Consider the following 16,204-nt stretch of genomic DNA (forward strand, 5'->3'; position numbering starts at 1 on the left):
AAGCATTCAGCACTTTTTCAACAAAAAAGACTCATAAAATTGAGACCTAGGCCAGAAAAGCGTGCTGGCCACAGAATGATTTCTGCCAAGCACATTGAAGACCTACACTCATCACCCTCTATTCACAGTGGTCAGTGCATTACTGTTCAACTAATCTCATTTGAACTAAAAGACTTAATCATAAAGTAAATTGTCACTCAGTACATTAAATACAAAACGGAGACTGCGTAGATGTCCAGAGCTAACATTATGCTTTGCTTTGCACAGTGTAATTGGACTCCCAGAAGAAGAGGACTGGCCTAACGATGTTGCCCTTCCAAGAAATGCTTTTGCTTCCAGACCCGCACAACCTATTGAAAAATTTGTACCAGATATTGATGAAATGGGCAAAGACTTGCTTCTTGTGAGTTTCCATCTGTTTTGTCCAAACTGCATGACTGATAGCTGCATGCCAAGAAACATTTCTGTTTCCATTTAATGAAGTTACTAATGAAGCAGAAAAGCAAGTAGACAAATTCGTGTATATCTGTGAAACATCAGCACAAAGACACCATATTTGGCTCAAGAGGTGTCAGAGGTGAGGACAGATAAAGGCTAGGAAACTGCCACAGAAGGACCTGTTTGACGTATCTTCTGCCTTGATCCTCATTACTGAGTGCTACTGTGCAACCGATTAGAAGCCATTCTTCTAATACTAGTCTGATACAAGTACAGAAAATGATCTGCTGTTTTTCACAGGATAGTGCAAAGCAGGAAGTGGGCTGTATAGGTAGATTACATCAGAATCAGAGTACTGAAAAGTTGAGATTTGGAATTTGCCATTTAATCATTGCCTCTTACAGCTGGCAGGATTGAACAGAAGCAAACAAGTTGTGCTTGTAAAACTAGTAGCATGTAAGTCAATTCAATTATTTCCAACATTTTCATAGATCTGCTAGAAACCTTGACTCTAAAGTTCAGTCTTCAAATTGAATATTGAGAATGACTTGGCATTTTACTGTTGTTGAAATCTAGCTAAAGTTCTTCTCTGAAAGTCTTTGAAAGATCTCAGTTCATATGGGCTCTTTAGAGAGGGCTCATTGCAAATATTGAAAGATTTGATGCATCACTTCAGCTGCTCCAACCAAAGTTACATTTGTACAGCAGCAGGTCATTCTCCATTGTTGTTATAACTGCAGCTCCCAGCTTCAGTAAAGTAGACTACACCTGGACACTTGAAATGACAGAAGCGCAATGCTTCTTTTGTATTTGCAGGCATATTGGAAATGGAAGCTAGACATAGGAAAAGAACTAGATTCAAAAACAAGTAGTAAAATATGGATACGGCACAGTGAGTGTGAGGCATGATGGGAAGGAGGAAGAGAAAAATATCTTTGCCTAGATGGTAAGGTGGGAAGCCATTACTGTTAGGTAAAAAAAAAAAAGGAGAACTGAGATCCACAGATGAAAGGGAATAGAAAGTCACTGAATTAAATTTCAAGAGTCAAATGATAGAAATTCTGATGCAAGTAAAGTAAGTGAGTGCTGAAACTGCTTAGACAAGGACACTAGGATGAATGCTATTTGAAGGTGAAGCAAAGGAAAAGACCAAGGTATAAAACATATGGAGAGTGTTCTGAGCTGACTGAACCAAGGCTGGAAAAAGGATCTGGAAAGTAGGCAAGCAAAGTACAACTATGAAGAAGAGGGAGAATTCCTAGTGGGATGATACAAGAGCTTCTAAGGTGACCTTAAAATACGAGTCTACCATCACTGGAACATAAACAGTGGAATTAGACTGAAAATTAGGGAAGAAGAATGAATCTGCAACAAGCAGTTGGGGTTTGGAACAAGTTAAGAGTAATAGACCTAAGAACTGTGATCACTTCAGCACAACTCTGAAAAGACTCCGAATGAAATAGTTTAAAGTCATCACTTCTCCTCTTATGTACAGAAGTGAAATCCACTATCAAAGTACTTCTGTCTGGGAATGCTTAACATACTGACCAGCCCTACTGCTGTCATTACTATGGCAGAAAGCCATGTTCTAAAGGTTTCAGCTCAGTGATAAGTCATGCAGATTTGCACTACATTAGTCCTAAAGAGTCGCTGCAAGAGTCCAAGAGTTCAGTTTGTCATTTTTCAAATAGATGCAGAATAAACAAACAGTTAAAGCCCAAATAACTACATCATCAGACAACACTTTACATGAAGTCAGTGAAAAATACAAGACGATGGTACTGAACAGCATGAGTATTCAGCACACTTGCAGACTGGCATTGATGAATATTAAATATCCTTTTGGATTTTTCTTTTATTTCAGCATGATGGAATTTTTCTGTTTTGTTTGTTTGCTTGTTTTAAATGTAGGAAACTGAACGCTTAACATTAACACACAAAGGGTATAAAGTCAAAGATTCAACTTCTATAGAGATGTTGACCCTAGGAATTAATACATACCTTAGAAAGCACTCCGTGTTTGTATAAGCACAAAAGAGCAGTGCATTGAGTACTGAGAGGATTCAAAAGCCGTTTGTAAATAGTTGTTCCCTGCAGCCTGTGAGGCAGTCTGTCCTGTGCATATGAATTCAAGAAAATATGAATTCTGAGGCCCCCTAAACTATGAACACTTTAATATTCTAACCTGGTATTTTCTATCAGCCTTGGGGATTCTGTAAGCCCACTGCCCCACTGCTTGTTTTAATGTGCATGGTCATCTTTATCACGCAGCACCGTCTGTGACCCCGTTGTGTCTCATACTGATAAAAATGGGCTGTGACTTGCGATGTTAACAATTTTAACTCTACACTGTAGTTAAAAACAACTTCTTTTCATACTTACAGAAATGCTTAGCGTTCAATCCAGCCAAGAGAATATCTGCCTATGCTGCCCTGTCTCACCCATATTTCCATGGTCTGGAGAAATGCAAGGAGAATCTGGACTCTCACATGTCATCCAGCCAAAACTCCAGTGAGGTGAATGCATCACAATGCTGACTGAAGATGAACCTATAAATGAACAAGATGTGTAGCCGACAAGGCCACTGTCCCATACAAACCACATGGCTGTTCTAGTGAAGATCATTGTTTGGAGGTTTTACACACTGTCTTTCGTTTTGGGATTGCAATGTGCTTATCCAAGGAAATCAACGTAGTTTACTTTCATCAGAGCAATGCAAGGGCCAGGGCTTTGGCCTGCTCCCATTGCAGCTTTATGTTTGTTTTGTTTTTGTCTTGTTTATCTGCCTGGGAAAACTCCAGACGAAGAGAAGCTGCTGACCAGTTTTGCTGCCGTTTTATCCTTCTAAAATTGAATGCTGCCAGTGTGGAGTAGGATGATCAAGTCACTGCCAAAACAGGATACAATCTCTCTAGCTGCTGAAGCATGATTTGGTACTTTCATTATGATGGTGTGATCTCTTAGAGTGATATTTAAAGAATGGCATTGATGTATCAGATCTCTGCAACCTGCAGTTAACTGATACATACATTAATACATCCAGCTACTGTGCACTCATAGAATACATGCAGGTCCTTCCCCAGCTGAAAACTTGGATGGATTATTTTGTTATTTCATCACAAAACAACAGTTACGATAGTGATCGTAATAAATGTCTCAGCTTTTAGGGTTTTTTTTTTAATACACAAACAAGTTATTATCTAGTTAAGTTTGTGTGTATGTTTCAAAAGCAAGTGTTTAAAAAAACTTACGAGGTCTCGTTCTTAAAGATCCATTCAGTTTCCAAATGGTCAGTTTATGTTGGAATCCATGCACGTTCTAACCCATCATCTAACCCATCGTTCCTTTCTGCAAACAGCTGCAAACACACTTTCTTTCTCTCATTCTGAAATTTTCTGATATGCAGCTCAAAGTCACGAGTAGATCCAATGAAAATGAATGCAGGTTTTCATGTTTAACCTGTTGTCGTCATTCTCTGAAAAGGAACATAGAAAAAATATTTCCAGTTTGGAAGGAGAGAATGCTATACTTGTTAAGTACAGTTATTTACCTGTGCGGAACTGTATGCTGCATACTGTGCTGCCTTACCTACAACAGCCGCCATGCATCTCAAGTCATGAACATTACTGTCACAAAATGCCTCAGATGTTGCTTATTAAGAAGACTTGTTTTCTATGCAGAAATGCATGAGCTTCTCTCCTAAGCCACCATGTGGTATACTGGCACATGCTTCTCCACTAGGCTTAATGTGCCATTACTGAATGTCAAAATAACTAAGTAATTCACATGCCTTTATAGAACAGTAATTTTAAATATTACATTAAAATGTTATATTTAGTATTTTTACCTTAACTAAAAAATATTTTCAGTATTTTAAAAAGAAGCATTTATTTTTTTTTAATACTGTACTGGGAAAAAAAAAAAAAAAAAAAAAAAAAAAAAAAAAGAAATATTTTCAATCCATGAAAGCCATTTCCTTGTATGACTTCAGTGCATATACCTGAATATGACTTGGGGGAAAAATTGGTCCAACGAGTTAACCCTTACCATAAAAATATAAATACACCCTACTGCAGTGTAACTGATGAGAAGTGAGGCAGACAGCTTTGCTTACTCTTATGACAGTCCCTTAGGCTACTCTCTTCTTCATCTCTGTTTCTTCTCGTCTGGCTAGGGAGCCAGCGTTACACCCTTGCTCATGGCACACTTGGCAAAAGCAGGTCCTTAGCACTGAATTGAGCGATGTAATTGTGCCAGACAGGGCTCAGGAACCTGTAGCTGTCTCCTGGCGGGTTTCTCAGCCCCGTGGCAGACTGCGTGCTGTGGTGCACTTCACTGTTAACTCTATTTCAGGTATCAGTACTGTCTGGGACATGGCCCATTGCTAAGATGGTGAGTGGATCTTACCGGTCTCCTGGATAAAGCTTTTCTTTACTATTAGACACTTAACTGTGCGACTTGTAGTTAACATTATGCCTACTTTAAATGGGCCAGATTTTAAAAGAACCGCTTGTGTGTATGCATGCAGTAGCCTGTGCCTTTCTTCATGCCCAGAATGGTTCCTGTTCAAAACCTACCAGCATGAACAGGCAAGTTGCATATTAGGCCTGGCAAGACCACATACGAGGCATCTGCACGCAAGGATAATACAGAGGCACAGCACAAGAGTTTTGAAAGCTCCACCAGTGGCAAGCTGAAGGCCAAGGAGCAGCCACGGCAGCTCACTGCTCTGAGCTCAGCTTCGCTTCTGCCAGTCTCTCTGCTCATACATCCAAGGAGAGCGGCGAGCCCGTGGTACTGGTGCTGAACCAACCCTGTTCCTCTGCCATTCAGTGAACCTGAGCGGGAACGGGGCTTTGGTATTCATAGAAAAGAATAGACCAAGGTGGAATTTTTGATCACATTTTTTTAAACACTAATTAGAATGACAAACAGAGACAAAATACAGGTGAATCTTGCAACAGCAACAATAGAAAAGTTTTCTACACAGCTTAGCACTTTGTAAAACATTCCACATGTTAATACCGCCAAGCTTCAGGGCATTCAGCTGATACTGGCTTGCCATCAGCTGTCAGGGAACTTTCCCAGAGCTCTCCAAGAGCTAACATGGGGTGAAAATGGGTCTGGGTGTGGGTTTGGGGGTGTTGCTTTCCAATTAGACTCCAGACTCTCAGATGGTGAAGTGCATCTGCTGTCTGGTAGGAGAGCTGGGTGTACTTGGCTTAGCAACACAAAGGCTGGAAGAGAATATGGTTGCTGACTGTAAGCAAATTGGTAGGGCAAAATAAAAAAAGAGGGAAGTTAATGCTTAAAGCCAAAGGTTATTGTGAGCCCAAGAATGAATGAAAAAGGTGGGAATTGCCAGAAAATTAACTGTTGGGGCAACATTTCCTAGTTTGTAGTATCAGACTTGAAGCTCAAGCAAGCAGCAGAAAAAAGCACAGGTGGCATGTGGAATTGGAAGCAGAGCTCCTGCAACATGGTGCTGTACATCGTCTAATATAGGATCAGGTTATATGGGGGAGCATTCAGGAGAAATAGCTTGGAAAAGGTTGCATTAGTGGTCATGTTCTGGAACAAACATCCAGTGGGAATGGCAGGAACAACAAAAAAAATTCTGTGTTGACAGGGCTGGGAAAAAGACCTTTTTTCCCTTGTAGCAATGGATGTATTCCAAGGCCCAAGGACTTTCCAAATGACTTCCTTTTCAAAATCTCTTCAGGAGGAAATTCCAGCAGTCCTTCCCTGACATGTCTTAGGCTTCCTCTTATTCCCATCTGCCCTGCCAAGCCACGAGGCTTAACTTACCCTGGTAAACCAAGGAGAACTGTTCTCTGGCTGGGCAAAGCACTGGCATTGGCTGACAGCATGGGGGAACCACGGTCCTAGTGAGACAGAACAAAGACAACTGGGAGACTGCTTACATCATGCTCTTGCTCCTTATATCTTCACGGAGGCTGTAGTCCTCGAGTACCTTTACTTATTAATGCTGTATATGTAGAATTAGAATTATACGTGAGAAGAAAGTGCTCCTTGACATACTCAATCCAGACTGTGATGACAACTCCTCATATAAACCCTTTAAAAAAATACTTCAGAACGCAATTCTTAAGAATTACTCTGTCAGCATGCGTTCTGCAGGACTGGTTCAGCAGCTAAAGCCCACTGCCTAGCAAAAAGTACATTAAAAGTAAGGATGGATGATGAGTTCCAAGAGCACCCACAGCCAGACACTGCTCTCTTCTCACCAATCAACGGGATGTTCTGGGAAACAGGAGCAGTTTCCATCTCCCACAGACGGGTTTGTTATCCCTGCTACATACCTACAGGAAAAATCCAGTCCCAGCAGACAAGGGAAAAACCCACTAAAGTCAGCTGGTGCCATGCCACAGCAATAAGACTAGGGCAGCCCCTTTCTCCTCACCCGGTCCCCACATTCAGTCTAGCTCTGCAGTTCCTCTCCTTCAGCATCCTTACGGAAGACATTTCAGTGACACTCATAGGTGCTATTTCCAGCAAGATTCTTCCAGGTTTTCAATAGCTGCACAATGCCAGTGTCCCCTGTGCCTGTGCATTCCACAATGTCAGTGCCCACTGTGTGCTGTGTAAGAAGTGTTGCTTCTTTTAGTGCAGCAGCCCAGAAGAGATGATTTTAAAAGGCTCTCTTTGTGCATGTCCTCACTTAACATTAGTTTTGTGTACACCTTTGTTGCCTCCTGTGTGCCAGGTAGAATTCTAAAAACAGGGTTTGTGCATATTTCTGTATTTCTGTGTAGGCTGTGCCCGCACTCCATTTTTCCTGCACACTGGTCTACTGTGTGAAATGCTAGGAATACCTTTCTGTCTTGATTCAGTCCTAAAATAGACGTAAAAAATTAAGATATCATGCTTGCAAAATTCTGAAATGTGGTGCTACAAGTATGTATAGAGCCTCTAAAATGAAAGGAAGCAGCAGATTGTAGGTAATATTTGAGAATCTTCTGCAGAGAGATGCTGTCCAGCATCCCAACTCCTATGTAGTTTTCATACTTGATGGTTGTTTTGGTGAATAAGAAGAAAGTACTGTGCCATGCTACTTCTCACAGGTTCTCTCACTATCTTTTAGAAGCATGTTTTATTATCCAAAGGAATCATTCTCTCTGGTGGTTGACTAATTTTAATATGGAAAATAATGACAAAACATGCTGGTTTGGTCTTCTAGCCAACAAACTTGGAGCACTTACCTGACTCACAACTGAAAGCACATCAGTTGTTAAATATGTATATGAATCATAAGCCACAGTTTGGTTTAAAAGACAACGTAAATTATTTGCCATGTATAAAACACAGTTGAATGTTTATTCTCAGAACTCTGTTTTATAGAACCACTTTGTTAATATTTTTCTTAGGCAATAGTTTCAGGAACAGGTGAATTTTTATGTACAATGTGAATGAGAAGATAGTAGACTATTAGAGTGATCTCTTGTTTTATGCTTGAAGCTTGAATTGATCAGAAGCCTAGGGACCTAAGTTATTTATTGTATTGCCTCAAAACTACTTGTAAGTATCAAGAGTTTTCTTGATTTAATGGGATTTTACACCTCTCTTACTGTGTGATTTTGTTGACACTAGTATATTAGAAAAAAAATGTTTTTCCAAATCGGCATTGTGGTAGAAAATTAAGAAATTTATTTTTAAATTCACGTAGAATAGTCTGTAATGTACTAAAACCTGCAGTAACTAACTGTTAATAAGCTATCACTTTTCTTTCTACTGGATTAATAAACATTGGAGTATACAGATTACTTTCCATGAAGAAAAGAATCAGAAACAATCTCTAGAAAAATGGGATTTTATGTGCCTAATCATACCTACCAGGCTACACTATCATATTATTTTTTTGTGTGTGCCAATACTGATCAGGTATGTAAAAACCTGATTACAGTTTGCCAGTTGAACAGTCTGTGCAACTCAAATAGGAGTTCTGTTTGTCAGTTATTTTTTTTATCCCTTTGTTTTACAAATTGTTAGATAATGGCTGTAATATAATTCCAGTTTCTGGACCAGGTTCTGTAGCCATCAAATCCCAGTAACTTCTGAAAAGCAATAAGAAGCTTTTTCATTGATTTAAATGATCTAGGCCATCAGAAGAAGAAAGACGTGGACATATGAACTGACAAGCATAGCTTTGGCAAATGTTATTTCTTCTCTTCTGTCTAAAACTTGGCCTGATTACATACTGATATGTAATAAATACATAAAATAAGAACCATAAAACACACCTAGGAACACTGTGCACAAAAATAGCTCATTCAGTTCTTGTAGAAAATAGCTACAAATCTTTAAGTCTATTAGTTTCAAACTGTAATCACAGTTTAATTACATTTTAAAAAATCCCTTAAAATTATGTAAGTCATTGTGTTTTTAATACAAAGAGTGAGAGAGCAGATCTGAATCAAATAGGAACTTGTTCTTGAAAATGATTCCACAAAGCCAAGTGAGCACTGTCGGTTCTTTTTGTGTTCAGTGGAAGCTGAAAGTAGTCAGCACCACACTTGGGTGAGCCTTTTGCCTTCCAGGCAGAAAATGTTGCTTGGAGTAAAAGTTGGTGGAGAAGTTGCCTTGACTTATACATAGTCCTTTGAAAGCTTCTGCAGTGTTCAAATTGGGTAAATTTCCAGCCTTCCAGCAGACGTGAACCAGAGCTCCCTAACCAGATGGCATTTCTTCCTTCAGATGAAATGTTTTATCTCAGTTAAAATTTGCTGTCGGCTTCATCCTACCCAGTGTCAATGAGACATTTGCATGTCTAGAGAAAGCAAGAAGTTCTGATACGGACATTTTGCTACTGGGTAGAGAAAATTGTTTCTGGAAAAGACCACACTAAGGATACTGCCTTTGAAAAGAAAAATTTAAAAAAAAAACTGACATTAGTAAAGATGGAAAAGGAGATTTTAAGGAACAACTGGTATTTATGAAATGAGAAATGTACAAACAGTGTATTAAACAAATATTGGAACTGATGCTCTTTGACTGCAAAGTTGATAGGGCTTTATGGAAGAATCTAGATATGAACTTAACCTAATCAGCATTTGAATGTTCATTTGCACTAAAGCAACCTATACTATTTGATTGAAAGAAGGGAAGACTTTGGTGATGTCTGCTTGGATATGCTGTAACGCTCTCAAGCTCATTGCCCTTTTGGGAGCATGCTAAATTGGCATCCACAATACTGAGTGTTCAGCACCTTAAACCCATCTACATGCCAGGAAAATGTTCCCATATTTACACTGATATTTGCTCCCAAATGGAAAACAAATTGTCACAAATATTCAATTGTCAGCTTCCTTTGCGCTGTTACTTCTGGTGGGTTTCTAATTAACATACTACAATAGGCAACTTTTCCTCTTACTTCATGTTTCATACTTACGACAGGTTGTTCAAATCCTCACCTTTAGATTAATTTTGTATAATTTTATTAATCTTCTCAACACTTCTTCCTGCTGCTGTTTTACACTCAGAATGAAGCCACATTCTGCTGTGTGTTCCTGCCATATATTAATGCTAGGGGGTAAATGTCATTTTCTCGTGTTTGTCTTTTCTTCCTTTTATAAATCTTTGTGGGGCTTTTAAAGTGTTCTTGAATGTTAGCATCTATCTTGAGACGAGAGAGGAAAATTGTGAAGTGCTGCAGAGATAGGAAAAAAAACAGGCAGAGACTAGGAGGGTTCAGGACAATTGTTGTAAGCAAATGTGGATATGTGGAAAAGTTAGATAGAAATGTAAGGGGAAAACTTTTTTTTACACGTTTTTTGTTTTCTCCTGTCATTTCCTTCCACAAGCGTAAGATGATAAAGCAATGCTCTCACACAGGATTTTAGTTCCAGGTACTGACTGTGCCAACTCAAGTCATGAATTCTGGTGCCGTTTTTCGAGACTGCAACATTTTAAAAATCAGGCTGCGTAGAAGTTAGAGACTTTTCTGTGTAGATATTAGGAAAAAAAGGGGGAAGTGGGTGCCAATGAGGGTTTGAGAGAAGATTAAGCTGATCATACAAACACAGCCTGTATCTGAGCTGCAGAAACAGAGGATACATTGCTATACCGCAGTTGGGTCACTGTCTGTGCCCAATACTGTGTGGTATTGTAGATTACAAGCTGACTCCTGCAGCAAATTGAGAATTCTTTGCCAAGCCAAAATGGCATATTTTTGAGTACTTGGATTTTCATGAGATTATGCACATGAAGTTTTAGCTGCATCAGTCCAGGTGGCTCACCATCTTGCAGGAGCAAGTCTGAGAACTTAGCAAGTCTGTGAGACACCCGATGTAAGTAATGCTGCGGGACCATCTGCCAGGAAGAAGGGAGGCTTTTCATAGGCTGTACAGCAGGGAGGGAGTTATGCCACCTCCAGAAATAAGAAGTATGAGGTCTGTGTAGCACTTTGTTATGTTTAGCCCACGTGGATGGGTGATGGGGCAAGTGATGCTACAAAGTGGCTTGTTTTAGTCCCTCCAGTAAACAATAGCAACTAGCCTAGGCACAGAGACAAATTCACAGTTCTAGGGTAGGAAATCTTTAATTCTACAGTGCCTTCTCAGGCACTGATTAAGTACATGCAATGATGGATCACCTAGCAGCCAAATGCTCTCCTTCCCTTATCCCAGATCAAGCTACTGTGACATTAAAAGGACCTGGTCCTTAGAGGTCTGTCAGCATCCTGCTTACTCAAGCTACCTTGATTGCCTGTCACTTACAGCTGACCTTGCTGATACTTCTCTAGTTACTTAAAAAGCTGTGAGCTAAATTATACCTTGTGATTCTGCAGTACCCCAATTTGCAGGCAGCATACTCTATGTGTACTATAGTTTTTCCTTGCTTTTCATTAGGAATTGGGAATTAATACAATAGAATATGGCAAAGTGTTCGTTATTTTTTATACTCTTTTGCTCAAGCAAATATACAAGCGAGGATAAATTAGATTGAATGTGTTTGATCAGCCAAAGCAATTTTTGATTCAGAAGATTATTTTCTAAGTATGTAAGATTCCTAGCCAACTGTCTGTCATGTACATTTACAAGAGCAGCCAGTGATTCTTCTATTATACGGAAGTTTCTGAAGGATACAAACGAGACCAGCAAATGGCCTCCTCCTACTGCTTACCCCCTTTCCCTTCCCCTTCCCAGGGGTCACTGCTCCAGGGAGAGGTTTTCTCCCAGCAAGAGTCAGAGCAGGTAGGAACCTATTCTTCCCTATATGAAGGTCTCCAGCTCTCAAGGTGACATGGGTGCATGTAGGCACTCTTTCCTTTGCCTGTGCTATGGCAGGTGTGAGTACAGAGCCCCGCCACTAGTACGAGGCACAGACAGACCATAACCCCACTATTTTCCCCTGAGGAAAGGTCCGTACAGGATCTGAAGGAGACAGTGTGCTTACTGTTTCTATGACAGTGCATTTTAAACAGTGCTATAGTAAGATCTCCCCTAGGAGATCTCTCTCACCATCCTAAAGGATGACTGAATTCTGGGCATAGGACAAAGTGCTTTACTCCAGGTGCGTGACGATGCATCCTTTATTGGCAAGAGAAAATAAAGATTCAAAATAAAGCCTGGCTCTGCAGACTGCAGATTAAAGAAAAAGTGCTTTGCAGTGTTTATCCAGCAAGACACAAAATCCATCACAATTTCTTGCAACCATCTTCAAGGGTTGGTGTAACTATGGGTTGTAACTACAACAAAAAGTACATCAGGATTTGGATGCTGGCAGGAAGTTTGTGAATGTGTTGCTGTACAAGGAGGTTTATATGAGCTCAGTGGTAATGTGCTCATCTGAAGGCATTGATTGCCATGCACATTTTGGACTGAAGATAGAGGAGCTGCAATGTCATGAGATTAGAGGCAGAGGGAGGGAAGTAGAAGTGTGAGCAGTGGGGACTGCAGAGGTTGGTCCTTTCCTTTTTTGCCCTATGTGTATGGCAACCCAGTGGTTTTCCAGCTTTCTTTTCCTTTATCATGTTTACCTCCATTCTCCTTCCCACTGTGCATGATGAGTTGAACAGAAAAGTATCACTGAAGATTACTTGCTCAAAGCCAGAGCAGACCAGCACTGCATAAAAATGTTGGTTGTGCCATCATAGCCCATATTAAATCGTAGAATCACAGAATCACAAGGTTGGAAAAGATCTATAAGACTATCCAGTCCAACCGTCCACCTATCACCAATATTTCCTACTAACCATGTCCCTCAGTACAACATCTAAATGCATCATTTGTCTCAGTTTAGATTCCAGCAAATTAAATCCAGTATCCATGATGCCTTTCTTGCATTCAGCTCTGCCTAATAACTTTGCTGTCATTCTCTGCAGCATTCTGAATCTCTTGACTGAACAACCCACTTACAGTCACGACAGTGTGGGCAAAAGAAGTGTACCTTATGGCAGTGCTTTTTGCTGAGGAGTGGAAGCCACTGGAGTTCCGCTGGGAAAGGGGCCTAGACAAGTCTCGAGGAATTTTAGCCATGTTTCCTTCATAGGCAAGGCAGCCATTTCTGTTAAAGCAAGTAACACATTTTCAAGTACTTAAGAAAGAGAAAATATGAAGTTGCCTATTATTTTCTTGCTAGAATTTATTTTCTACACAAAGCTGTATGAGTTAGGCACTGAAAGCAAGCCGACAGTCACCCACTTATTCTTTCCTTCCGGTCTTTAATTCCTTTGCAAATTCGTCTCAAGCATTCAGATCAACATATTTATGGTCCGTTTCATTCCATTTCAGTTAAGTGGTCTATTTCTGCCATTGAATCTTGTATAGGTTTTATTTTTAATGTAATATTTAGCTGCGTTACTTTGAACAGCTTTAAAGTATAATGTCTTTGAATGCTCTAGTTAAAGTATACCCTTGAAATGGTTTTAGAAGTTGAACTGTATGCTTTGGAGCTGTTGTTTCTATTATAACTCCTGAAAGCATCACGGAGTGCTTTCGTCGGTATGTCTGTCTCCTTTCTTTGTAACAGCATGTGTTTGTATTTCCTCACTAGCTTGATATTCTTTGGTCTGAAGGCCCGAATGGGTAAACACAGGAATCCCACGCCTCAGCTGGGCAGTCCCAGAGCTGAGAGGGGCTTCTCATTTGGGCAGAGTTGCTCGCAGAAGTGTTTGCAGAGAAAGGCTTTCGTTTAGTAACTGATGGTAGTTGTGAGGACGCATGGTTAATAGCAGCACCAAGACACCCAGAAGTGGGGTCTGTGTTTATTGACGATATGAACACATATATCTGCAAGTTATTTGACATTAACCTAAATTATTCCTATTGTAATTCAGTATATTATTTCTTAGGAAAACACACTAGTCCTGTGAAAGGGTAGTTGCCAAAAAATGTGTCGAGTCTTGCTGCTTAATAATGTATTTGCATTTCGTGTACATTTTTGTTGTTGAAGTGAAGCTAGTTCCATAGAGAGGCAGAGAGCTAGATCAGTCAAAAAACAAGTTTTAAATAAGCTTCATACTGTACTTAGAATAGTATGTGTGTTCAGATGTAGTATTTTTATGCTTTAGGGTATTTTGTTTAATATGTAAAAGAATAAGCAGATTACTTTGAAATGCTATGGTAGAGCTAATTTTATACATAGTGGGGGATGGTTGTCTGAAAAAAAATGATTAGAAAATATTACATAGGCCGCCTTTGGCTTTATCTTGTCTGTAGTCGTTCCAGCAGTTATCTGTAGATTCCAGATGCTGAAACCAGGGGCCACGTTTGTGTGGGGCCTCGTAACCGAAGTACATTTGTTGCAACAATCAAATTGCCCATCTGGATTTGAGAAAAGATTGCTGACTATACAAAAGCATAAAGGCAGCAAATGTTGGTATTTTTTGTGTGTGTGCGTGGACAATTGCATGAAATAGGATTGGAGTTTCAAAGTAATTAAAATCATTCAGCGTGATCTACTCTTTTTGTAACTCCACTGACTACAATTAATTTAAACCAAGAATTTCACCATGCAAATCTATAAATTCCAGTGTCAGGCAGCTCAGGTCTATATGGATACTTAAGCTTAATAAATCAGCAAGAATGTTATATAAATGGTAATGCGACAAAAACTATTTAGTTAATATTATTTCTCTCACAGTTTCTATTTGTTTTTTATACAAAAGTTTGGAAGTGCACTTCCTTGTGGCATTGGGATATGTGACGTAAAGCGTGATGCTGGTGCAGAAACGTACCAGAAACAAGGTTCACTTCTCACTGCTCAGACACCCCATGCGTGCCTATTTCCACATTACAAATCCCACTGAAGTTAACGGAACTGCGTAAAGTGAGGCCTGTTTGTAACCCTTCTGGGATACTGCTTTGGGAATCTGCAAGATACGTTACAGTCTCAAAAGGCAATATTAAAACTTGCGCTTTCCAGTTTACAGAACGCTATGAACAGGGAGGACAGCTTGTGAGACACATCCAGAGTAACTTCATCCATTGGTATTATTACACCAGGCTGACGTCAAAATCTGCCTCAGTGCCTTAATTTCTCAGTATGATTTTACAAAAAAAAATCAAGAAGTTATAAGGGCATCTAACACTGTTTGACTTCTGTTGTGTTCTTTTCGTAACGCCATGTGCTCTGGAGATGTCCTGGGTTTCATTATCCAAGGGAATCATGCAAAGCAGTTTCAGATGTTTTCCTTCCTTCACCTTAGGACACGTAACTGCTGGTGAAAGGCAGCGCAGTCCCGCTGAGCTCTGTCACTTTACCTACATAGGCAGTAGGATTTTATTGTGCAAGGTGGAAAGTTACCTATGGTGCAAAGTGTACTACCTAGACTACCGTGGATACCTACTCACAGGACATGATTTCACTGTATCACTTCATACTTGAAATTCACGATGTTCTTTTAATCAGGGTACAAACATGAAAAGGTGCGTGTGTTACTGTTTCTATTAAAGGTGCATCATTATTGTTATTCTGTGTGCTTAATAATTCAGTGTTCTTTACATTCTTTTTGTTCAGCATTAAGATCAGCTCTGTGTGAAACACAGTATCACCCACAGAGGTACAGGAAGGCGTAACCGTGATTCTTGAATTGTTGCTGGCTTGCCTTGTGCTTATAAATATACACCAAGGGGTTACATAACGCAAACTGTGGTAAATAAAAATATTGCACCATTGCTGTACGTGAACTCTTGCAGCCTCTCTCTTCTTGCACAGCTGCTGATTACCATATACGCATTGGAAAAACTATGTTTCTGCTGTACAGAATGGCTGGGAAACAATGCTGACACTTTGGACGCTCTCGGGCTCTCTTTGCAAGCTTTCAGACAAAGCCCTTTGATCTCACTGCATGCCTGCTCTGTGTCCCAGATCTCACCCTGGGAGGCTTTCTGCTTTAGGAACACCCTTCGCTGGGGCTGCTTTACATTGACTGCATTGAAGTTCATCGGAGCGTACTCTTCCAAGCATGCACCTTACCATATAACATATTCTTTAGCTTTTACAAGTCTGTAAAGATGGTGGACTGCAAAAATACTCATTTGTCAATACGGCAGAGTTAAATTAAGGCACACAGAAGGTTGTCAATGTATTATATCAGAATTACAGTCCTTTGGAACTGAACGTTTTGCTGCTGGCAGTGCAAGAAAAGCAAAGTTGTGTATTTATTGTGGGTGCTGAGGGTTCCATATGAAAATCGATATAATAAAAATGTTCATGGCGTCAAGTTCTTTTTAGTTGTTCCCAAATTATTGGAAAGTAAAAAGGCAAGAAACTAGTTTTGTATTTAAAACTACTTTCCTGAAGT

The 16,204-nt window shown here is 39.9% G+C and overlaps 1 protein-coding gene across 1 annotated transcript in view; it reads left to right on the forward strand.

The window, feature by feature from the left end:
* The window catches only part of CDK6 (cyclin dependent kinase 6), a 120,883-nt gene extending 116,598 nt beyond the window's left edge, over positions 1-4,285 (forward strand). The window contains exons 6-7 of the mRNA XM_042889030.1: positions 268-403; positions 2,823-4,285. Coding sequence (XP_042744964.1) covers positions 268-403; positions 2,823-2,975 — 289 coding nt within the window. The 3' untranslated portion in view covers positions 2,976-4,285. The remainder of the gene's footprint in view (positions 1-267; positions 404-2,822) is intronic.
* Positions 4,286-16,204: the final 11,919 nt, after the last annotated feature.

Source organism: Lagopus leucura, unplaced genomic scaffold, assembly GCF_019238085.1.
Source record: "Lagopus leucura isolate 7727_CA_CO unplaced genomic scaffold, USGS_WTPT01 Super-Scaffold_100157, whole genome shotgun sequence".
Lineage (NCBI taxonomy): Eukaryota > Metazoa > Chordata > Aves > Galliformes > Phasianidae > Lagopus > Lagopus leucura.